The sequence below is a fragment of the Ovis canadensis genome, chromosome 3 (assembly GCF_042477335.2).
Source record: "Ovis canadensis isolate MfBH-ARS-UI-01 breed Bighorn chromosome 3, ARS-UI_OviCan_v2, whole genome shotgun sequence".
Lineage (NCBI taxonomy): Eukaryota > Metazoa > Chordata > Mammalia > Artiodactyla > Bovidae > Ovis > Ovis canadensis.
The window spans coordinates 12307745-12331432 of NC_091247.1; the positions used below are offsets into that span (position 1 = coordinate 12307745).

Below are 23688 nucleotides of genomic sequence, written 5' to 3' on the forward strand. Positions count from 1 at the left end.
CTATGCCAGTGCCTGGCTCAGAGTAGATGTGCAATAAATAGTTTGTTTTTTTCACTTATAACTCACTTTTACTACTTCCCTATCACTAGATCAGCAATAAACTGGATAACACAATGTCATGTTCGGTGTCTCCTCAAAACTAGTTGATTGTAGAATAACACATCCTGCCTGCCACCACCTTTGCCCCATGAAGCCTAATATTTCATGTTCCTCTGTGGGTTTTCCCCCCAATATTTTGTTTAAAATGTTTCAATAAAAATTGAAAGAATTTTGCAGTGAATACACATATACCTACCAGCTAGACTGTGCCATTAACATCTTACCGTGTCTGCTGCATCAGGCATCTTTCCATCTCTCACTACACCTATTTTTGATGCATTTTCAGAGTAAGTTGCAAATACCAGTATATTCTGAGTGGCTTCAGTCGTGTCCAACTCTTTGTGACCCCATGGCTCTAGCCTGCCAGGCTCCTCTGTCCATGGGATTTTCCAGGCAAGAATACTGGAGTGGGTTGCCATGCCCACCTCCAGGGAGTCTTCCCAACCCAGGGACTGAGCCCACATCGCTTACGTCTCCCTTATTAGCAGGCAGGTTCTTTACTACTAGCGACTACCTGGGAAGCCCAGGTATCAGTACTGCTACTGCTACTGCTGCTAAGTCGCTTGAATCGTGTCTGACTCTGTGCGACCCCGTAGACGGCAGCCCACCAGGCTCCCCCGTCCCTGGGATTCTCCAGGCAAGAACACTGGAGTGGGTTGCCATTTCCTTCTCCAATGCATGAAAGTGAAAAGTGAAAGTGAAGTCACTCAGTTGTGTCCGACTTCGCGACCCCATGGACTACAGCCTATCAGGCTCCTCCATCCATGGGATTTTCCAGGCAAGAGTACTGGAATGGGTTGCCGTTGCCCTCTCTGAGAGATATCAGTACAGTTTCCTCTAAATAATTCAGCATGTTAACTGCTAACTGGAATACTGTTTGTGAATAGCAGACACTCAGCGAGTGTTTACTGCTATTATTACTACTACTATTACTATTATTAAGGAAAGAAGGACAGTCATGGTGACCTGATATTCTGGAAGAAAAGACACCTGCCTGCCCCTGTTGGAAGGGGCCTGCCATTACCTGGGAACTGAACTGTCCTTTAGTTTGTGGACTAAGAAATGGCTGAAGTCACAGCCACCGTAGTGCCCTGGCACAGACTGCAGCCCATCCCCTTGATGCCCATCCCCTTGACAGCCTCCAGAAGCCTTTGGAAGACTTAATAACTCAACTGTGACAGTGGAGGTTGAGACTTTCACAAGGAATTTCTACAGAGAGAGGACAGCTTTGGTTATCTGGGCTGAGTCCCTGCCAAGTCCTGCTGGGTCAGATGCAGTCCCACCCTCTTCCCTCAGCTTTCTCTATTACAGTAGGGACTTGGGACACCAGAGCTTCCCCAGGGGCTCAATGGTAAAGAATCCACTTGCAATGCAGGAAATTTAGGTTTGATCCCTGGGTCAGAAAGATCCCCTGGAAAAGGAAATGGCAATCCACTCCAGTATTCTTGCCTGGGAAATCCCATGGACAGGGAACATTGGCAGGCTACAGTCCACGGGGTCACAAAAGAGTTGGACAAGACTTTGGGACTTAACAACACCCTTGGGACATAGAGATCAGGAGCTGGAAGATCATGAATCCAGGTTCTAGAAAGTCAGAGTTTGGGGGCCCTGACCATTGAATGTCTTAGCCTTACATAGAACTGTTATTGTCCACACGTCCCAGCAAAAGAGCTCAGGTATAAAGACCCCTCTGAGGACCTTCTCTTTTCCAAAAACTATGTGGGGTCATAGCAACAGGTACTTTGAAGTAAACAGCTAGGGAGAAATAGAAGTAGTCTACCAGGAGGATTTGGGAAGCAGTTTAGTGTATGGGGAGTCTTACATCCATTTAATCCTCACATCCATCTTGTGGAGCAGGAATTTGCAATTGTGTGCTGCCTGGCTACATAGCAGGAGATATAGGAGCAAGCCAAGCTTGGCCTCCAGTCTCAGTCCCACCCCTCACTCAGAAATGGCCTCAAGTTGGCTATCACCCTGTCCTGCCCTCGTTTTCTTTGTCTGAAAATGGAGGGTGTGATGATCGCATCTTCCTTGGGATGTTGTGAGATATGCTATCTAAAAGCACTTGGACATTTGATGAATGCATCCATCACCTGCTCCAGAAGGTTCTTCCCTGAGCACTGAGGACACAATGGTAGAGAAGAGGAGCAGAGCAACTGTCCCCTTGCTGCTTACAGTCTAGGTCTGGCACAGACCTGAGCCAGGCCACCTGGGCATCAGATCCTGCCTGTGTGAACCTAGAAAAGTTAACTCATTTCTGTGCCTCCATTGCCCGCCTCATGGGGCTGTTACAAGGATTAAATGAGGAAAAATAAATAAATGAGGACATACACATAAAAAGCTTAGAAAGTTCTCTGTGCTTACATGTGGTAAACACATGTAAGTGTCTACTACTCTTGTAGTAGTAGGAACCCCACCCAGGTTCCCAAATGCATTAGAATCATCTGAGCAGCTTTGTAAAGGTCTGATCCACAGCGTAGGAATCTGCCTTTAAAAGACCATCCCTAGGTGAGTCTTCTTGCTATACCAGACATAGGAACCATTATCAAAATGATCAACCAATGTTAGCTTCCCATACGAGTGAGGAAACCGAGACATAGAGCCGGGGTGGGGGGCATGCCCAAGGGGACACAAGTAGTAAAGCTCTAGAAGCAGAACAGACCTGTGATCCCCACCTCCAGGCTCCTGGGCAGATCCTTGGCCCCCGCAATCAGCTGGCAGCATGCTGGACCCTGAACAAAATCAGGGTTCTCTGCACCACTGTGATCATTTTTCATGGTAAAGGGCCCAGTAGAACTGAATCGACTATTTGGTCTGGTGATGATCATCTCTCTCTCAGATAGGAAAATCCCTGTATCTTACATATTGAAACACTTCCCAACTCTTTTAACTAGGAATTGGCCCAAGTATTTAGAGTCCTCCCACTCCAGTACTCTTGCTTGGAAAATCCCATGGACGGAGGAGCCTGGTAAGCTGCAGTCCATGGGGTCACGTTGAGTAGGACATGACTGAGTGACTTCACTTTCACTTTTCACTTTCATGCATTGGAGAAGGAAATGGCAACCCACTCCAGTGTTCTTGCCTGGAGAATCCCAGGGACAGGGGAGCCTGGTGGGCTGCCGTCTATGGGGTCGCACAGAATCAGACATGACTGAAGTGATTTAGCAGTAGCAGTAGCAGTCATTAAATAACTCCCTGGAGGAGGTATGTAAGAAGTTGTCTCCCCGCATAGGCTCTTTTCCTGCATATGTAGGTGCAGGAATATTCATGCCACTCTATCCAGGCGACTCTTATAATTAATATTTACTTAAAACAATCATTAGTCTCTGCTGGGCGACATTAAACCCACGTTAGCAGTATTTTTAGCCAGGCCTTCCCCACACCTGCGACGGCAGGCATGTGTGGCAGCGGGAAGCCCTGCGGTGCTTTATAAATAAGCATCTGCGCACCTGGACAAGCCCGCCACGCACGCCACTCAGGCAGCAGGCTGGACCGGGATGCCGTGCTGGTGGGAGCCCAAAGCAGCCCACACCTCTGGTCCCGGTCCTCACTTCACTTTGTCACTTTATGCCTTGTCCATCAAAAAGGAAACTCCTTTCTTTTGAGACAGTGTGGCATATGTACCCCAGGTTAGACCCACATAAAAGGTGTAATTTTTGCCAAAAGAGTTGAGGATTTCTCCAGTAAGAGAGGGGAGAATCATGATGGCCTTTATTAACTGCTTTACATTCACTGTTCCCTGTAAACCACACAGCAGCATGCCAGGTAGGTCCTATCCTCCTCCTTTTCCAGAAGAGGAAACTGAGGCTCAGAAAAGATGAGTGGCCTTTCCCAAGGCCACACAGCCAGGAAGGGTGCCTCCAGTCCACTCTAACTGAACCCACACTTTCTACTACTCTTCCTTATCCTCAGTCTTACTTGATTCTGTTAAATGATCAGGAAGAAAGAAGGGAAACCTTTACTGAGTGCCTATATATGTTGTCATTATATTGAATTAGGTCATTAGTGGTAAAAATGATTATTCCCATTTAATGGATAAAGAACCTGCGGCTCTAGAGAACTCTAAGTTGCTTCCTAAAGATCACACATCAGAGCCAGAATTCAAACCCAGCCTGACTCTCCAACACTAGATGTTTTCCCCCCTCACCAAAGACATAATAAGAAATTTGCCATATACCTGGGTAATTAGGTTTCATATAGAACCTAAGATTTTTTTTGGGGGGGGGTCACTTTTCTGTCATTCTTTGTCCTTTTTTTTTAATGAGCTTTCTACCTAAAATTTTTGAGGTTTATAAAGAACTTTTATCCTGGTAAAAAAAATTTTTATAGGATTTTGTTATTTTCAGGGATCTTCTATAATTATTTACTTTGATCCTTGAAATAACCCCGTGAAAGTAGATATTACAAAGCCCATTTTGCAGAGAAGTAAATCGAGCTGAGAGAGGGCCAGGGCATGCCCAGGTGAGTACCTGGCCTGGCAAGAGCTCAGCCACAAACCCCTTGTTCTCCCCACACTTGCTCAACATTGCCCTTGATCCAGGATCTGTTTAGTGGGACCTAAAGACTGAGGAATTTAGACACTTTAATGGTGAAGAAAGAGATTGGAAGGGGGAGGAGCCTTGCGGCAGCGGAGCCCAGCAGAGAGGACCCCTTCATTAAAGGTGGTGACATTTCCTCGCTCACAGGAGCAGGCCGGAAGTTGTGATGGTCGGAGAACTACAGAAATAGCAGCTTTCACACTGATTCCTACATGGGAGGAACTGGTGGTTCCAGGGCAGATAAGAATGACTTTACAAGATGAAAATGATCAGTGAGGGCACGCAGGTCTGGAGGGGAGCGGAGTTGGCATTTTTTGGCCCTGCAAATAGCTGCCCATCTGCTCTCTGTCAGAATATGTTAGGAGTGCATCTGGATTGCTGCCCCCAAGTCTCAGCTCCAGGCTGGTCATGTGGTTGTCTCCACGACAACTCCAGGAGCGGTGTAAACTGCTGCGCTTTGAGCCAGATGCTGCTCTGCACATGTGGTCTAATTAGACAGTGTTCCCAGCCTCCTGCCTCCCTTTGCTACCCCTCCCAGCACACACACCACGTTCTCTCTTCCCTTCCTCTCGCTCACCCTCACGCTCGCATCCTCAGTCTGTCTGTCTCGCTCTCCACCCCGTTGGCCTCTTTCTCGGAAGTGTTCCCGTAGCCTTATCTGCCGTGAATAATTCATTCAACAAGCATCGGAGTGCCTGTGCTGACCTAGGCAGTGTGCTAGGAACAGGAGATGCAGAGCCACGTAAGACTCCACCCGGGCCCACGAGGAGTCCTCATCTAGTGAGGAAACGCCTGGGCGGCCAGGAGTACAGAAACAGCAGGAAGGGCTACAGTGGGAGGGCGCAGAGGCTGTGGAACCCAGAGCAGGGACGCCTCACCCAGCCAAGGCAGGAAGAAAGAAGGCGGGGGTGTCCCAGGGCAGCTGTCCCCACTTAATCCATGAAGGAAGGGCGAGGAGGGGGGACTTCCGCCCGCAGCCTGGCCCATAGCGGGTGGATTTGAAGATGAGGCTCTGAGAAAATGAAGCCCTTCTTTCCCTGAGAATGAAGTCTGCTCCTCGGACAGGGGAGGCTCAGCTCAGGGCTGGGTGGGTTGCTCAGGGGCAAGCTGCTGGCACGTGCTGAGTAAATTATTTTCTGCACCTTTCTTGGCAGTTGTGTATTATAGGGGCCCAGCATTCACCACTCCTCAGATCTCTGGCTCTCAAGAAGAGAGGTGGCATCTCTGTCTCACTCACTCCTTCTGTGGCGTGCCCCTCGAGCCCCAGGGACAGCACCTCCTCGCCGTGCACTCCTTGTCGCTGCCCCACTCCTCCGCTCCTGGCCCCTCTGCTTTGCCGTCTAGCGAACGCCTGCCCTTCCTTGGAGCTTGCTTTGTGTATCAGTGCTGCTGTTCGCCCACCCTCCCCACCATGTGGGCTTTCTTGGAGCTCCCTGCCGCTGTGCCCTGCATAGTCACCCTGTCTGTGCTCTCACAGTTCACCCCCCACACAGCCCCCATAACAGGTATTTGTTAAGGGAAAGATGCAGAAGGCCCCACACAAAATGAAGCACCCAGCTCTCAAAGGGCATCTGAAAAGAGCTGTTAGGACCTGAACTGCCTTTGTGCAACTGCTCTGTGCCCCTCAGAATTGGCACTTAGGCAAATATGGTATCATCTCAAACCTCTCGATATGAAGTAGGTAATATCCCCAATTTACAGATGAGGAAACAGGCTCCCAGAGGCTCACTGACTTCCCCATTCACAGGGCTCTGGGCTGCTCTGAGCCTCTCTCGAGTCCCCAGACAGTATGTAATCCCCATCTAGAGACTCTCACATGAGAAAGGGCTCATGTGTGAGAAATCATCTTTGTCTCAAGTCCCCCCAGAAACCCAGAGTGGGAAAGAGTTTGGGCAACTAAGCATGCTCTGAGTGCGCTGGTGTGTTGCAGGAAGAGCCTATCTGGGCTTTGGGGGACAGACAGAAAGGGCTTCAAATACAGCCCTGGCTCTTTGCAGCACTGTGGTCTTGGGCAAGTCGTGTCCCTCTGCAAGATGAGGATAAAGAGCCTCTCTTGGTAGGGTTGTTGTGCAGATCCAGCCTTCAAGACAGTTCCACGTGCCCGCCGCACCCAGCCCAGGGAGGGGCTCCACAGAGGTCTCTGGGCATTATCTTTTTCTTGTTGCTCTGCATCATGGTCCTGACCCCACTGACCCGATGTGTGTCCTGGACAGGGAGTGCACATCACAGGCCCTGAAGTAAGTCACAGGAAGCACACTCTGGGCAGAGAACAACCATTATTTGGGGTAGAAAACCAATATTTTTTAGCCCCTCTAGGAGTCAAGGCCTGAGTTTGATTTTATGTGAATCACCTGTTGATCCCCGCATAGCCCCATGAGGTAAGACATGTATCTTCCATTTGGGGAATAAGAAAGCTGTCTCCGAGAGCTCAGGACCTTCCACTGTGCAGAAAGTGGCAGAGCTGTTGTTCCCTGTTCCCAGCCGTGCATGGAGAGCTGTGCACAGAAACACATTCGCTGTGGGGGGCTTGAGTGACCTTGTAGAGAAAGGTCTTTCAAAGAGTGACCTGGATGGGTGTCTAGAAACAGTACATGTTAACATTTGAAAGTACCTTGAAGATTTTCTAGCCCAGTCCCTTTCCATTTCATAGATGAATAAATTGAAGGCCAGACAAGGAGAAGGAGTCAAAGCCAAGCTGAGCGTCTCGGCTCTTCTCCTTGTCCCCTTTCCCCTTCACAATGCTGCCATTTGCTCATGACTAAAAATTTGCTGCCAGAGCCTCCTGGGCAGCACACCCCATCCAGACACCAGAGGTTGGCCCTGAATAAGTGACATTTGGGAGAGGGCTGGTCATGTGTCTGTGACCCTGTGAGTGAGCCCGATAATCCAGCATGTGGACAGTGCTGTGAATGAGCTCCCTGGGGGCCGTGTCACCAAGGACTGGTGTGTCGTAGGTGAGGTCTGTCTGTCTTCCCCTCACTTAACTCGGAGCTGGGATTTCTCCTCTCTACAGACTTATTTTGTGCTGCTCCAGTTTTATTTTCATGTGGTTTAAAAGCCTTTTGATCTGTGGGTCCCGCATTCCCATGGCCACAGCTAACGCTGGTCCCCCTTCTGGTCACTCTTCAGGTTGGTTTGCTTTTTACCCAGGGGACCACCAGGCCCTCCAAACCCACCCCCTCTCCAGTATGTGCTCTTGAACTGTCTTCTCCTCACTCTCAGGAAACAACATCCTCATCTCTAGTCAGTTTGGCACATCCTTTCCTGGGACTTTGGAATGTAAGGGTCACTGTTAAAACCGAGAATGTGGCGCTCAGTGACAGCGAGGCCCACCAGTGGCTGAGCAGGTATTTGATGGTGAGATCTTGGCGTGTCCCTGTGTGGTTCCCTACTGGGGACAGCGTAGCAGTTCACTCAGTGAGGGCTGGTCACCAGCTCTCACTAACCCAGCCGCTGCTCCTGGGACCTGCCGATGTCATGGTGTGAGTGCTCAGAGGATGAGGGTGGGGATTGTCTCCGGCATGTTGGTAAGAAAACAGAGGCTCCAGAGCTGGATGGCTCCTGCCAGCCCAGGGTGGAGCCCAAACTCACTCATCTCTCCAGAGCCCACCCTTCCTCACCACCTCTACTCCATCACCCTAAATTGCCAAAGCAGCACCTGTGGCAGTTGCTACGTCAAATACTCTCTCTGTATTTGAGAGATACAAATACTGTGTTATATTTTAAATAATACTGTGTCACATGAGTCCAGGGCCAGACAGACTTGGCTTCAGACTCCAGCTCTGAAGTCAGTGGCCAGAGGCCAGTGGCTTCACCCCTCTGAGCCTCAGTAGCTGTATCTGTCAAATGGAGGTCTCGGCGACACCTGCCTCACAGGTGGCCTTGGAGAGTGAGATAATGCACAGGAGAGCGCCCAGTGCAGGCGGCGCTCAGTGAGCGGCCTCTGTTTAATCACAGCACCTGCTTTCCCATCGAGCTGCCACCATCTGCATTTCTTATGGGAAGGAAATCTTAAGCTGGTATGCATGCGGACCCCCTTCATCGTGTCTCCTCGGCTTCCGCAGCCTCCTGGCTCATCTGCTAATCAGAATTTCCTGACTTCCCCCTGTTTGTCTCGGTTAATGCAGAAGGCAGGGGCTGCTGGCACAGAGGAGCTGGGCGTGGGCCACGCGCCTGTGATTTGAATGTCTTTACTGTAATCTAGCGAGAGTGTGTGGGGTCTCCTGTCAATACCAAGCGGCGGGCCCGCCCGAATGGGCAAATACTGTCAGCCCGGCTGTCTCTGGCCCTGCAAATCATCTGAGGAGCTCTCGTCAGGCACCCACATTTCCCCGACTGAAATCATCCCAACAGTGAGCCGCCTTCACAGGGACACATTGATTCTTTGTTTAGGGCTTATTATAGTCACAGGGGCCCAGCCTGGGAGGCTGTCCCTGGCGCACCTGGGCTACCACATGCGTGGTTCGAAAGACTGTCTTGGTCCTCTCATCCCCCAACGTGGCTTGGCCCAGCCCCGCCAGAGCCACGACTGTGGCTGTGCTGCGATCACCTTCCCACCACCCTCCACCCCTGGTGGCCCTCAGGCATGTACCACCATGTGCCTCTGAGGGTGCGGGGAGAGCTGCTTGCACTTGGGAGTCATTCAGACCCACCAGCTCTGGAACCTCGAGCAGAGCATTTCATCAGCCGAGGCGCCCTTTCCTCATCTGTACAGTGGGAGTCATTCATGGGTGCCCACGATTCTGGTGAGGATTCCGGGAGGGGAAGGTATTAACACGTGTTGGTCCAGAGCAAGTACTCAGCCAACCTCAGCCTCCTCAGCCTATACTGCTTCTGGCTAACCTGAATCGGCTGGAGTCTAATCCTTCCGTCCCAACTCTCCCTCCCTCCTTCCCTGCCTCCCAGGAGTAAGTAGCTCAGATGGTAAAGTGTCTGTCTACAATGCGGGAGACCCGGGTTCAAGAACTGGTTTGGGAAGGTCCCCTGGAGAAGGAAATGGCAATCCACTCCAGTACTGTTGCCTGGAAAACCCATGGACTGAGGAGCCTGGCAGGCTGCAGTCTATGGGGTCGCAAAGAGTCAGACATGACTGAGCGACTTCACTTCACTTCTTCAGGCTGGGCACCATCCTCAGCCTTTTCTATGTCTGCTGGGAACTCACCGAGGGTCCTTGCCTGACCCCGTGAGGAGCAACCCTTCTGACCCAGCTCTGGGAGTGGTGCTGAGACCCGGAGCAGACAGTACTGGCTGCTCAGGGGAGGCTTTAGAGGGACCCTTCAAACCTCAGAGCAAGATATGGCTCTGCTGCACTTTGGCCAGTGATTTGGGTATTTTGCTAGGAAATTGGAGGTACTTCAACAAAATGCAGTTGGTTTGGGACTACTGGTGATAAACAGGGCCAGGTTCTCTGGCTTTCTCTATAATATTTCTTTACTCTTAAACTTCAAAACATGAATGTTGATTGGTGTGGGTACTGTGCTGGTCACTTTCACTTGCACGTGGTTCTCAACCTTGGCCATACTAGAGTCACGTGGGGAGTTTTAGGAGCTACTAAGAAAGTGCCCTGGGTGATTCTAATGCATGGCCATGGTCGAGCATTACTAAACACACTATTGCACTCACCCCTGTTTAACCCCTGAGCGATCCCCCTGTGGCAGGTGATGAGAATGGGGACCCTGTGTGCAGCCGTGTGCACACAGGGGCAGAGCTGGGGCCAGAGCCCAGCGCTGTGCCCTGCTGCCCCATCTGCCTGTTCCTGGAGTGACTCAGCTAATGTTTATTGCATGCCAGGTCCTAGCCCACCTCTAGGAGTCTGCCCTGGGCTGGGGAGAGGCCGGTGGGCACAGGTGTAGGGGCTTGGAGGAGGAACGGAGGCTCTCTTCACCTGAGAGAATCAGGTAAGGTTCTCACAAGGAAGTAACGTGAAGAAGGAAGCCAGAAGAGTGAGAGTGTGTGAAGCAGTGGGTGATCGAGAGTCCAGACTTTCTGGAAAGGAATGAGCGTATGGACAAGGTAGATGGCGTCATAAGCAAGAAACATCAGCTGGCGAAGGTCACATAGAACCTTGAGTGTCACGCTCAAGAGTTTAGAAACCCCACCTCCGTCAACCTACACACTTGCCTGAAGCTGTTCTACACTGGCCAGCCAGATGGCAAAGAGAGTCAACAACCAGAGCCCCTACAGAGTGTTTAGCCTGTGAAGGGAGAGGGGGATAAGAGAAGTGTGAAGCCAAGAGGCCTCACTGGTGTGTGTTGTGCGGTATGCAGCCGTGGCCCTGTGCACAGATGGCCTGTGTGTGGTTTATGCTCTTCTGTCACAATCTCAAACTTCCTTACCAATTTTACCCTCGAACTTGTGCTCTGTGGATGGAGCCTGAGGGGCAGTGGGGTGTGCACAGGAGCAGAGGTCTGCACAGGGTGCTCCAGCTCACCCAGCACGCATGGAGCTCACTGGCAGGGTAAACGTGTCAGTGTCTGCGGCCGCAACAGGGGGCACTGACAGGCCCCAGAGTCCACACTCTATGTCAGAACCAGAAGTTTTTCAACACTGAGAGAAGATGGGGGTCTTCTAGGAAGCACCAATAATGACTGCAGAAACCTGTCACAATCCTAACTCATCCTTGTGTTAGCCAACCACCTCCTCCCTTGATGACACGGAAGGAGAGAAAACAATGGAGCAACCATCGTCCCTTTTCTTTTCTCGTCAGTAAGCCAGAGACAGAGAATGTTAATAAAATGTGCGTGTATCAAGAACTGAAATAAAAACCAGTTGAGTTAGTTTTGTGCAGCATTTCCGCTGTCTGATAAGAACAAAACACGAATGCATATATGATTTACAAAATACGATTCCACATATGTTAGCATTTAGAACTGGCATTGCACGATACAAAGCTGAACAATTAAAGCCATGCTAATAATTTAAATTCTTATTTTTTTCTTTACATGCTGCTGTTGCTGCTAAGTCGCTTCAGTCATGTTCGACTCTGTGTGACCCCATAGACGGCAGCCCACTTTCTTGGAATGACATTAAATAGCAAACTTTAAAAGCACCATAAAGAGATCATGAAGAAAAAAAAGCTTTATGTTTTAGTACTCAACAGCACTTTTTTCCTGCTTATTTCTTTTACACTGGCTTCCACAAATTATGTTACCCGTCTTAGTAAAACCCAGTCTCTGCCCTCAAGAGTAGTTACTTGTGCAAAATGTATTTGTTGTCATCTGTCTGAATCTTATAAGCAACCCTAAGAGATGGGCCCTCCTTGAGTCATTGTTGCAGATGAGAGAAGACAAGTTACTTGAGACCACGTGGCCAGTATCTTCAGAGTCCAGATTCAAGTCCAGGACTTTCTGACCCCAGGACATATTCTCTCTCCACCATGTTGTGTTACCTCAAATGAATCAGATTTCTTCTTTAATTTTTTTTAAGTTTTTCTTTTTTTTTTGTTAAAGATGGCTTTACCCAGAAAAATCAGAACCAGCCTTCTAGTGTGCCCGTCATCACGCTGTACTGTGCTTATTTGTTCCCTGAAGTAGCCAAACTCCTTGGTAACAGGAGGTTTTTTATTTTTATTATGGAAAATTTCAAATATGTACAAAATATACCAACTCCTATGTACCTATTGCACTGCTTCTACAACTATAAGTATTGTATCATTTTTAAAAATTTAATTATGGTAAAATATATATTACATAAATTTTACCATTTCAACCATTTTTAGGTGGACAGCCCAGGAGCATGAAATATATTCACACTTCACGTTGCCATGCAGCATCACCACTAGCCATCCCTAAAACTTTTTTCATCCTGCAAAACAAAGTCTATGCCCTTTAGGCAACTGCTCCCCTTCCTTCCCCCTTCAGCCCCTGACAACCACCATTCTACTTCTGTCCCTGTAAAGATGACAACTCCAGAGATAAGAGAGTTGTCCTTTTGTTACTGGCTTATTTCACTTAGCGTAATAATTTCGAGTTTCATTCATACTGTAGCATGTGCCAAAAAGCCCTTCTTCTTGAAGGCTGAATAATATTTCATTGTTTGTATATTTTGTTTACTTGCCTGTAGACACTTGGATTGCTTCCATCTTTTGACTTTTGTGAATAATGCTGCTATAAACATAACATTCTGCCATTCTTGTATCATCCATACATACCTCATCCTCTCCCTACCCCTCATTTGATTATTAGTGTTACTTGTAGGAACTGTATTTTATTCATCTTTGTATTTCTCTAACTCAGAGCCAGGCACACAGTAGGTGTTTCAAAATTTTTGGATGGATGAATCTTACAGAATTATCACTTTTTTAACTTAAGGTCCATAAAGAGTGGGCACCTCATTTTTTTCTTAAAATTGCAGGATAAATATGCACATAAAATTTTGGTAAAAATTAAATTTATGAAGAAAAGTAAGAATTTGATGCTTTCAGTATACATCAGCAGAACAAGGAAAGATGCTGAAGAATCTGATGGGAGGTTTTATTTTTACACCAGTACCCTCAGTGCTGTGGATAAAAGCCATTTATTTATGGAATTAAACCTTTGGAATCACCAACTTCACCTGTTAACAAAGATGGACTCATCAATAATGGAATTTTTTATTGACTCCATGTGTCAAGAAGATAATCCAAGAGTAAAACTTGTCTTTTCGTAACCAAGTCCTTGATAGGGTTAAGCAGTTGTGTTTAACTGTCCTTTGGGTCAGGGATGGAAAACTCTACTAATGCGATCTGAGCTTGACTGCTCACGGCCTGACTTGCCTGAATTAAAATCGCTCTCAGTAAGTAACCCCAGCGCCTAGAGTGTCGCCCAAGAAGACAAAAGGTTTAATCAGCCTAACAGGAGAACTAAATCAGCACTTCCTACAAAGGAGGGAATTAACAAGACACCTTACCTACTCCCCTCCACCGCTGCAGAGAGCAGAATGGGGGCGGCCGTTTCAACTGCAGGAGGGGGTGGACAAGTGGATGCAAATGGGTAGGCATTGAGTTGGGCCTGTGGCGGAAAGGACCTTCACCGCACCTCACCTCCTCCCTCCTGGGAGCAGTTCATCTCTGAGGGGCTCCCACTTTGAAGAGAAGGCTTGTGCTCCCCAGCAGGTGTCCAAGGGCAGACAGAATTGAGGCCTTCAAGAAAGGCCCGAGTCTACAGCAGACCATACATGAGAGGGCTGGGCTTTGGAAGCCACTTTGTGTAAAACTCTGACTCTGCCCTGTGCAGGTCATGTGACCTGCTCCTCCGTAAGGATCAGGTGAACCATGAGTATGCTCGCTTCCTTAGAAGATGAGTCCTGCAAGGGAAAGCACCCTCTGTGCCTGCTGCCGGGCAGACCTCACACGTGCCTCTGATAATAGCACCGGGTTAGGGCAGGACGGTCGCCCTGATGGGTGGGAACGGCTCACCTGACTCTTACCCTCCCAGGCTCCACTGAATGTGTCTACTTCTCCCATGTTCGCACCTGCTGCCCCGAAAGGATTAGCCTTTTCCTCTCTGACTCCGGTGGATATTTTGCCACCCAGCCCAGCAGCGCTGCACCGTAGGCAGTACTTGTTTCCATTCTCAGCTGACACTGCTGCTGTTGTTCTCTGAGCTCTCTGCGAGAAAGGGCCCCTCTGTCACATTTCCCCTGAGTCCTTCCCATCCATGCCCATGTCCTTCAGTTTGTTTCTTTGACACAGACATCTGACCAGGGGGATGTCATCTCCAGTAAATAGACAACAGCCCCAATATGTTCATGTCTCCCCAAAGATGAGATTCTTTCTGCCCTCCTACAGCTAAAGCCTGCCTCTGGTTACTCTTCCATACAAATCCCTCAGCAGACTTCTTCCTAGCAATGCTGGGCCAAAGCTCCAGGAATGAATGCTCACAGCTCCAATGAGCATTTCCTCTGAGCAGCTCTAAGCTCCCTGGACACAGGCATCACTCATTGGGCTCCATGCTCTGAGACCTCTTTACCATCAGGCTAAGCGGTATCTCAACCACACGGAGACTACAGGGCTCCTATGACAAGAACCAGGGCCATGCACGCTCTGTGGTTCTTTAACCAGTATCCCTGAGGTTCCACTTTGGGGCTGGGAGTAGAGTAGTGAGTCCAGCAGGGCCTCTGCCCTCTCGAGCTCCTGGTCATGGAGACACCAGTAAAGATTACCCTGCACCCAGCATGTACCAGGCACTGTGGGAGCACCGAGTAGGGGTTTGTGACTGCCACACACAGGCCTGTGTTTAAAGGATGGTAGCCCAGATAGAAGGAGCAGAACTGGCAAAAGCACAGGAGGAAGTCGAAAGGACCTGGCCTGTGACTAGGAGATGCATTTGAAGCATCAGGTGTACAGGAGAACATAGGAAAGTGACACAGAAGGACTTTGGGAAAGAAAGCTGGGGACTGCTCCTGCCCGCATGAAGCTTATAATCTAGTGCAAGGACTAGATAAGCACACAAATCTCCACAGTCCTTGAGTAGGATAGTGATGTGATCCAGTTCGCATTTTAGAAATCTCTCTGGCCAGAAGGATTAAAGTGGTTGGGGAGGAACAAAAGAGGAGAGCCACATAAAGCCGAACGCCTACCACGGCAGTCAGCCCTGTGCCAAGGGATGGAGAGCAGGGGACAGGTTGATGAGACTTTGCCCTGGGGAAAGGGGACAGACTCAGAAGTCTGATAGGTCTACTGTGAGCAGCCATGGATGATGATAACTCCAGAAAGAAAAGCAGATTTAGAGTGCAGTCCAGATGGGATAGTAATTGGGAGTTTGGGGGCCATTCTGAGTTTGAGGTTCCATCCAGGTGGGGATTGAGACATGAGTTTGGAATGAGAGAAGTCTGAACTGGCTGTTTATTAGCAGTGATCAGTGTATGAGTGACATTGTGCTCATGGTTGAGACCTCCTGGAGAGAGAATTAATTGCCCTGCTGTGGTTCCAAGGGTGAGAAACTTCCAGACCACAGGAATGGAATTCCAGGTGGGCTTCTGTTGGTTCTCACTGGCTGAGCTTTCCACTTTGCAGCAAGGAAGGTATAAATTCATACCAAAGTAGTAAATGTCATGAAAACTCTTTCCCCTGAGGAACTGATGTGTGTTTTTCTCCTCATAGACAGTGTAATATTTGCATTCTTCCCTTCTTGCTTTGGCAGCCAGGAAGCTCAGAGCTAATTTTGTAACTTTATTTTATTTCATTTTAAGAATCTTTATTGGCTTTGTCAGGTCTGAACTGTGGCATGTGGGATCTTTAGTTGAATCATGCAAACTTTTACAGTGACACGTGGTATCTAGTTCCCTGACCAGAGATTGAACCCTTGCACCCTGCATTGAGACTACAGAGTCTTAGCCCCTGGACCACAAGGAAGTCCCTGTAACTTAATTTTAGAAACCGCATACGACCTGCATATCCAGATGCTCTTTTCACAAATAAATACGTTTTATATGTTTATGTATTTTCCAGCACTGATTTTTTTTCTTTGTTTTAGGGGCCTCAGTTCCTTTGTAAAATTAGGTGGGGTATAACTGTATACAAATAAATATTCCCCTTACTCTATTATGTTAGGGTCTTCCTTGTGCAGTAAGTCTGCCCAGTTGCTGAGCTAATATTGACTGGATTTAAGCAGGAGGGACTCTCGGAATTTACAGCAGCTACACAGTAAATTTAAAACTCACCTAACTCATTAAAGCAGGATGAAAGTGGAGCTTCAAACGTCTGTGTTTGCCACCAAGTCTGTGAGAGGAGGGGTACCTTTAATTCAGTTCAAGATGTAGAAGTCTGATCTTTCAGAATTGAGAATACACTGTTGAAATTAAAGCCTTGTCTGTGTAAATGAGTACTCCAAATACCTTCAAAGAAGGATTGAGGTGTTGACTACAAAGATGGGTGGTTTTTTAAGCTTAGGGTGTCATTTTCTTGACTCATAAAATGTGGTTCGGTAAAAGCAAACTTCCTTATCAAACAGCATAAGCACAAAGTTACCTGGGTGATAAAATCTTATTTTTGATCATCCCTGTTTATTATTTTAAAATTATAACTTGCTACTGGTTAAGATCACTCTATAAATGGTTTTCAAACTGTGTTCACTGCCTTAGGGACTACAAAGGTGTGGGATGGGGGAGAGGCAGGGGTGGAGAGAAGACCAGCCAGCATCCCGACCCGCAGCACCCCCAGAGCAGCTGGGCTATTGAAGGTAGCAGGGCTCCTTCTGCATAAAGTGCTATCCAAAGAGCTGGTTCCTCTCCTACAAGTGCAAAGAAAAGTTTGGGAATCATCCCATTGAAGGACACATCTCATGACTTGCTCTTGGAGTATGACTGTGGCTAATATGGAAGCGGCCGGGGTTTGGAATCCTGCCCTTCATTCCCACCCTGCCTCCTACCAGCTCTGTGACCTTGGGAGATGTCTCTTCCTCTCTGAAATAGCTTCCTCATCCGTAGAGTAGAATGCCACCAGGATAACAGCCACTTCACAGGTCTGTGAGAATTAGGGACATCAAGGATGTAGGAGTGCCACCTGCCAGAATTCAAGCACTGATGTCTCTCGCTCCTTCCCTCTAACCCTCCTCTCTCCATCTCATCTCTGTCTCCCAGGAGGAGCCAATCACCTTCTGCGAGGAAGCCTTCGTGTCGCACTATCGCTCAGGAGCCATGAGGCAGTTCCTGCAAAACGCCACCCAGCTGCAGCTCTTCAAACAGGTGCCTGGCCTCCCTCGCCTGGTCTGCGTCTGGGGCCCCAGTGGGGTTTCTGCAGCCGCCTCCACTCTTAAGCACTGAGGCTGAAAACATGGGTCGAACTCAGGCCTCAGTGTAAAGAGGCCCAGGGTCTGGGGAGGGAGACTGGGCAAGGAGGGTGCTTAGCCACCAGACAGTGCCTTTGCAAATATTCCATGCTGTTTTACAGGTTATCGTAAACACACAGCCAGTTTTTTAAACTCACAATTCCAAAGGCCTTTTCCTGTCTTGGTTCTTTGGTCATATACTAAGGAGCTCAGCTGAATGGCCTTCCCCTGTTTCTTTGTACTAGCTGATATGCTTTTGTTCTTTCTTTGTATAGTTTATTGATGGTAGATTAGACCTTCTCAATTCCGGCGAGGGCTTCAGTGATGTTTTTGAAGAGGAGATCAACATGGGCGAGTATGCCGGTGAGGGCAGTTCATTTTTCTTTATGAGCTGTGGTCTGTGTGTGGGATTGGGGTGTGTTCACAAGGAGTGGCCATGACTTCTTTTTTCCTTCACTGGGGATGAAAGAGAGACTGATTTCCAACTTGGCCTTGAAACATTGGAGGAATTCCCTTCCCTTTTTGATGAGATGTTCACTGGTCCAACTGAAGTCCTACATCTTGGGGTCACTTGCTTCCCCCCAGGTGGGTGAAGTCTAGATAACGTAGTGGCCCCCAGAATGCAGTGGAAAGCACAAAAGTTATTGAATTAGGAGACCTGGATTCACTGCCTAGCAGTGAGGACTTGTCAAGTCATTTCACCTCTTTTAACTGAAATGTTGTTATCTGTGCACAGAGTGTAACAGTGCCTACTTCATAGGAGTCCTGTTGAGATGAAATCAGAGACCCTGAGGAAAGGTGTGTGCAGACACCCAGGACAGACCCTGGCACAGGATCGCTAAATGTTTGAAGATCATCGCAGGGTGCGCTGTCTCTGTAGACTTTTAGAACCAGAGGAATCAGGCTCTCATTTTTTCAGAGGAGGCATCTGAGGCCCAGAGAAATGTTAGAGGCTGACCCTGCCTCCTGAATCCCAATCTGTCCACCTTTCCGAATCTCAGCACCTCAGTCTTTGTCGGCAAAGTACAGCTAAATCCAAAACAATGGTAGTCAGCTACAAGCCCCCTCTTATTGCTGGGCATGTGTCTGGATAATCTAACTGGCAGGGCATAAATTCTTAGAGCCAGGCATTATCTCACCTACGAACCCCTTTGTCAGGCCCGACTAACCTGTGCTGCGTGGAGAGCACGGTAATCAATAAAACCAGTGCAGAAATCATTGATGAGCATTTCCTGAATGCCTTCTGTGACCACAACTCTGTACAGTAAGAATGAGAGGGGGCCCAGTTCTGCCCTCGGGGAACTTTAGACTGCCAGGAGAAAACTCACAACTAAAAACAAATACAAACTAAACCATTGCAGGAAAAGGAGCAGACCCAGGTCTTTGTGCAAGTAGAATAGGGCTCTATTAATGCTCACTCTGTAACATGAGAGCTTTACAATGGAGGCGGGTTTGAGAAGTGTCCTAACAGTTGAATTTATGGGTTCTGGGGAGAAGACAGGCTTCAGGTGTTGATAAACTAAGTCAAGTCATTCAGTCTTCTAGAAAAGCTGTCTGCTGATAAGACCTCCTTATCCCACCAAAATGAATCCGTTCCCCACAGCACCCCCTTTGCCTTTGCCTTTTCCTGGTACTACTTTAGCATAAGGAGGGCCGAATGTGTACTTACACTGGACACACGGCCCTGTGGTTCCTGCCCTGGCATGACTCTCAAGATTTTAGAGAGCACAGACCTATAGATGTTACCTATTCTAGAGGGCTGTTCAAGGGAAGGAGTGGGAGAAGCCTACAGAGGAAATGACTGAGCTGGTCACTGAGTGTGTGCAGCAGAGAGAGCAGGGAATGTTAGCCAGGCAAGGGGAACAGCATTTGTGAGGGCAAGGACGGCTTGGAGCTTGCATGATCAGGGAGCCTGAGGTTGTGCAGGATGGTAGTACAGCACAGAGAGGCGGAGGGTGGGCAGTGCCAAGACAAGACGGAGGAAGAGAACCAGGATTGTTAAGGGGTCTGACCTCTATCCAGTAGGCAAGGAGGAGGATTTGGGTTTGTACTCAGGACTCTGATAGGATCAGATAGCACTCTGAGAAAGAAACCTGTGGCAGCAGCTCCTTCAGGGAGGGGGGCGTGGGAGCCTCCGTGTGGTTCTCCAGATTTTGAACTTTTCAAGTCCTGCATGCTGAAAGCAACTTGAGGAACTCCTGAGGGCGGATGTATGACTTCTCTAAATACCAGCTTCTCTGCCACCTCTTTCCCCAGGGAGTGATAAGCTGTACCACCAGTGGCTCTCCACAGTCCGGGTAAGTGCCACCCCCGCAGAGCTACCTGGGCCCCTCCTTGGCTGCTGGCCACCCTCCTCCTCTCCTGCCACCCACAGTGCTGTCATTCGGCCCAGGGCACTGTGTGCGCCCAGCTGAAGATACTTTTGTTTGTAAAGCCAGGCCATTCTGGTGCCAGGTGGAGACTAGCAGGAAGAGACTGTCCAAAGCCCGCCCTCAGTGAGAGTGATGAGAGCCAGGAGAAGCTTCCTTGTCTCAGGAAGCAGGCCAAGGCATGTTGAAAGGATATTGCCTCAGAGGATTTCCAGGGGTCTCTTTCTAGTGTCAGACCAGTTGGGAACTTTTCATGAGAAACCCAAAAATCGGTCCCACTTCCGGGTCTGAAATACATTTCACAGCACAAGGCTTCTGGAAGGATGGAAAATGCATCACTGAGAGTTTTCGTCCCCTCACTATTGTTGTAAACAGTTTTTTATTGTGTTAGAAGCCAGGTGCTAGGGCTTCAAAAGCCACTAAAGAATTCAGATGGTTGCCTTTCCTTAAATGGGTTCTTCAGTGAGTATGTACCAAAGGCTTTCTGTGTGCCTGGTGTCGCACTGGGTCCTGGGATCCAGTGGGAAGCAGAACACAGGCCCTGCCCTGAGGGAGATCCCACTCTTACTGGGGAGGCAGGCATATAAACAGGCAGCTCCAGCATGGTGCAATAAGTGTGCTCTCCTGCTCATGGGCCAAGCACACTGCTGCCAAGGCAGGTCCCTTGGAAGTGGCTGCAGTTGGCCGAGAGTAAGCAATTCCTCAATGAAAGGTTTCTTTTGTTCTCGAATGGCCAAACATGGCACTTGGCAAATCACAGACAAGCAATAAGGACTTGTTGATTGATTGATAAAGGGAGTTTTAATACTCTAAAGGACCATTGAAATAGGATACTGAGTAATTTTGGAAAGCAGTATGGAACAAATGAGTGGGTGAAAATTTCCTATTATCCTACAACAGAGAATGCTTTCTAGGTCAAATTTTTGAAGTTTTTAATTAAAGCTCAAGGTTTCTAATACAGGCGGTTACCAAAAATTGTGCTAAAAATTAATCCCAATAATTACATAGTATGTCAGACTGTTTTGTATATGCTCTGGATCCAATTTCTCTTTCCATTCAAATCTGTTTGGATTGTTGCAGAAAAACCCAAATGAACTTTTGGGCCAACCCAATATCTTTCCAAACCACCACAAATCTGATTATGTGATGCACTTGGTTAAAAATCATCTAGGGTATGGACTGCTCATGCTGGCCTTCTATGATTGACCCCGTCTGGCTCTCAGTTCCACTCGCCAGTCTTCCTATGATGCACTGACCATTGTTACTCACAGAACATGCCATGGCTTTACAGCTTCTGCGCTTGTTTATGAGCTGCTTCCTATCCCTAGAATGTCCTTATCCACGCTGTCCCCAACGCAAGCGCCTACTCATCCTTCATGGGCCAAATATTTCATCCTCTGATGCCTTCCCCATCCTGCTACACAATGAGCTGCTGCCACCTGCCTTGTGCGCATGGCCAGTGTGGTTCTTGCCACCTTGGGTGGCACTTGTTTACCCCCCGGCCTGGGGGTCTTTAAAGGCAGAGACCTGCCCTCTAGTGGCTTGGTACCCTCAAAACCTAAACCGGAGCATCCCCACAGTGAGTCCTTACAAACAACACAGAAAGCCAGGGGGGAGAAAGGAGGGTGCCTGACTTAAGGTAGTCACAGTAGCCAGATAACCTTGCCTAATCGGCCCCCAGTTTTCTGCCCCAGCTCAGTGTCAGCATCCATTGTTATTAAACTTATCTTAATGTTGTCCGTGGTAACTAGAATTCCTTGAGAAGAAATTCTTGTAGATTTCTTGTAGAATTCCTTGTAGATCACTCCAAAGAAAGCTTTGCTTCAGAGCTTTCCTCCCACCCAGCAGACAGCTGCCAAGCAAAATACTGATCCTGGGGTCCCACCTCAGCTATTTTATCACCATCCACTATTCTCCCTCTGCCCCCACACCCACCCATAGGGATTCTGCTGTGGTCGGAATTTAATTGCCCAGGACCAGTCACCATCTAAGCCTGTTCCTCTATTACACACTTTGGAAATGTTGCTTAACTTGATTAAAGAGAAGAGGTCTTTGTTGCTATTGGCCTACTATGTCTTCAGTCCAAATTGCTAACTGACATTTTTATTATAGAAAGGAAGTGGAGCAATTCTGAATACTGTAAAAACGAAAGCAAACCCGGCCATGAAGACTGTCTATAAGTTCGTAAGTACTGGTCTTGGTCTCAGGATCCAAACAGATCTGTTCCTAAGCATGACGACAAAACTCTTAGACTGAACCCTGTGTTGCAGAGAAGATTTGGGGGCTGCTGTGTTATTTCCTAAAGCTCTCAAAGCTCTCAGAATTGTTTAGCGTTGATGTTTTATGACCAGGTCAGTGACATTTTTTCATTTAAAATGTTTCTGCACACAGTTGCTGCAATAGAGAAATGGGAGACTACTTGTTTTAGCTTTTCAGATGTAGATGGAGTGGCTAAAATTCCAGCGCTCCCTCCTGAAGACCCAGAGGCTGTGGTCTGTCAGGTGTTCTGATAGACCTTTCCTGTGTGTATCCTCGCTATTATGTCAGAATAAAGCAGCTGCTCTGCAGGTTACTGAAGAATGCTCGTGGTGGGACACATGCCCATTTTTTGGTCCCAAATTCTTCATCATCTCTCTCATCACTGCCCTGTAGGAAATGCATTGTTTGTGAAACTTGTGCCCACAGCAGAGTGAAAATAAGAGAACACGCCAGTTCCTGGTGCTCCATCTTTTACGAGTCTCAAGTATTTTTTCTCATGGTTTCTCCTGCTTCCTAATTTGACTCCAAGCCACTTAACTGGGGTGGTTTTGTTTTATTTCCATTTTTAATTTTATTAGTCCTTTCTGTGCTTAAATAGTGATTATTTTAATAGGGTGGGTGGCTGCCAAGAGAATCACACAGGTCGTAGAATGACAGAAAGTCAAAGCCAGGGTGTCTGCTGAAATGAAATTTAAGAAATGGCATCAGAGAAACCCAGCAATATGTCTGTCTGGCCTGGGCAGAAAATTGGTCCTGAAGCCCCGCCCTGGTTAAGTGTAGCGGGTATTCTGAACCTTGCAGCGGAAGAAGCTGCTGGTCCTCTTACTGGTAGCTGTCCCCAGGCTGCGGAGATAAATAATTACAGAGAGCAGAAGAGCTTCAGAGGTGGGGAAAAATCAGTGCCATCAAAATGCAGAAAATAAAATCTGTGTAGCCTCTTTAATGGCTTTTTTTTTAACCTTTCAACATTGTATTTGTTTTCATAGCCATTATATTTTCAACTTGATGATCCCATTTTCCTTCCTTTTTCTAGTAATCAGAGAAGGTGATTCATGATGGACTGAAATCAAGCACAGTCCCTGCTGGAAACAGAAGGGGAATCTTAACTTAAATTAATTTTTCATGCAGGCAAAAGATCATGCAAAAATGGGAATAAAAGAGGTGAAAAACCGCTTGAAGCAAAAGGTACTTGAAGTTCTTATTCAAAATGTATAAGCACCGTGTATGAAATGCGTGGCCACAAAAAAGTACGATGTGATCAATAGAGGCTGTTTGATACAGTGTTGTTAGCACACTTCAAAATGCATTACCAGCTGTCCGGGAGTTTTCACACTGTTATAAATATTCACAGACAAAAAACTGTCTTCAAATAACATTAAGACTGGCTTAAACCCACAAAGGCAAGCAAGTTCAGAGTTACTACTGTTAGTCTGTCCCCTGCTCACCCCACTGGGCTGGCACTTCACCAGGGGCCATACAGATTGGCTCAGCCTCCCCACCCCAGCACTACCAGCTCCTACAGCTGACCTCTGCCCTGGGGCTGGTTGTAACCAAAGTCAAGAAGCACCTCCAGGGAAATGACTGCCGTAGTTCCAGACTGCACATGGGTTTGAGGAGGACACTGCAGGCTCTGCTCACAGTTGATGTGTGAGACCCAAGGGGCAGGGAAAGACTCTG

General features: G+C 48.1%; 1 protein-coding gene across 13 annotated transcripts in view; it reads left to right on the plus strand.

Moving 5' to 3' along the window:
* DENND1A (DENN domain containing 1A) overlaps window positions 1-23688 on the plus strand; it is a 538527-nt gene that overhangs the window by 453507 nt on the left and 61332 nt on the right. For 12 of the 13 annotated variants that reach the window (XM_069582473.1, XM_069582475.1, XM_069582474.1 and 9 more), the window contains 5 exons: window positions 17196-17300; window positions 17659-17746; window positions 19640-19680; window positions 21865-21936; window positions 23140-23196. In XM_069582473.1, coding sequence (XP_069438574.1) covers window positions 17196-17300; window positions 17659-17746; window positions 19640-19680; window positions 21865-21936; window positions 23140-23196 — 363 coding nt within the window. Of the gene's footprint in view, window positions 1-17195; window positions 17301-17658; window positions 17747-19639; window positions 19681-21864; window positions 21937-23044; window positions 23197-23688 lie in introns of all 13 variants that reach the window. The other variant, XR_011255499.1, reaches the window with a different exon arrangement.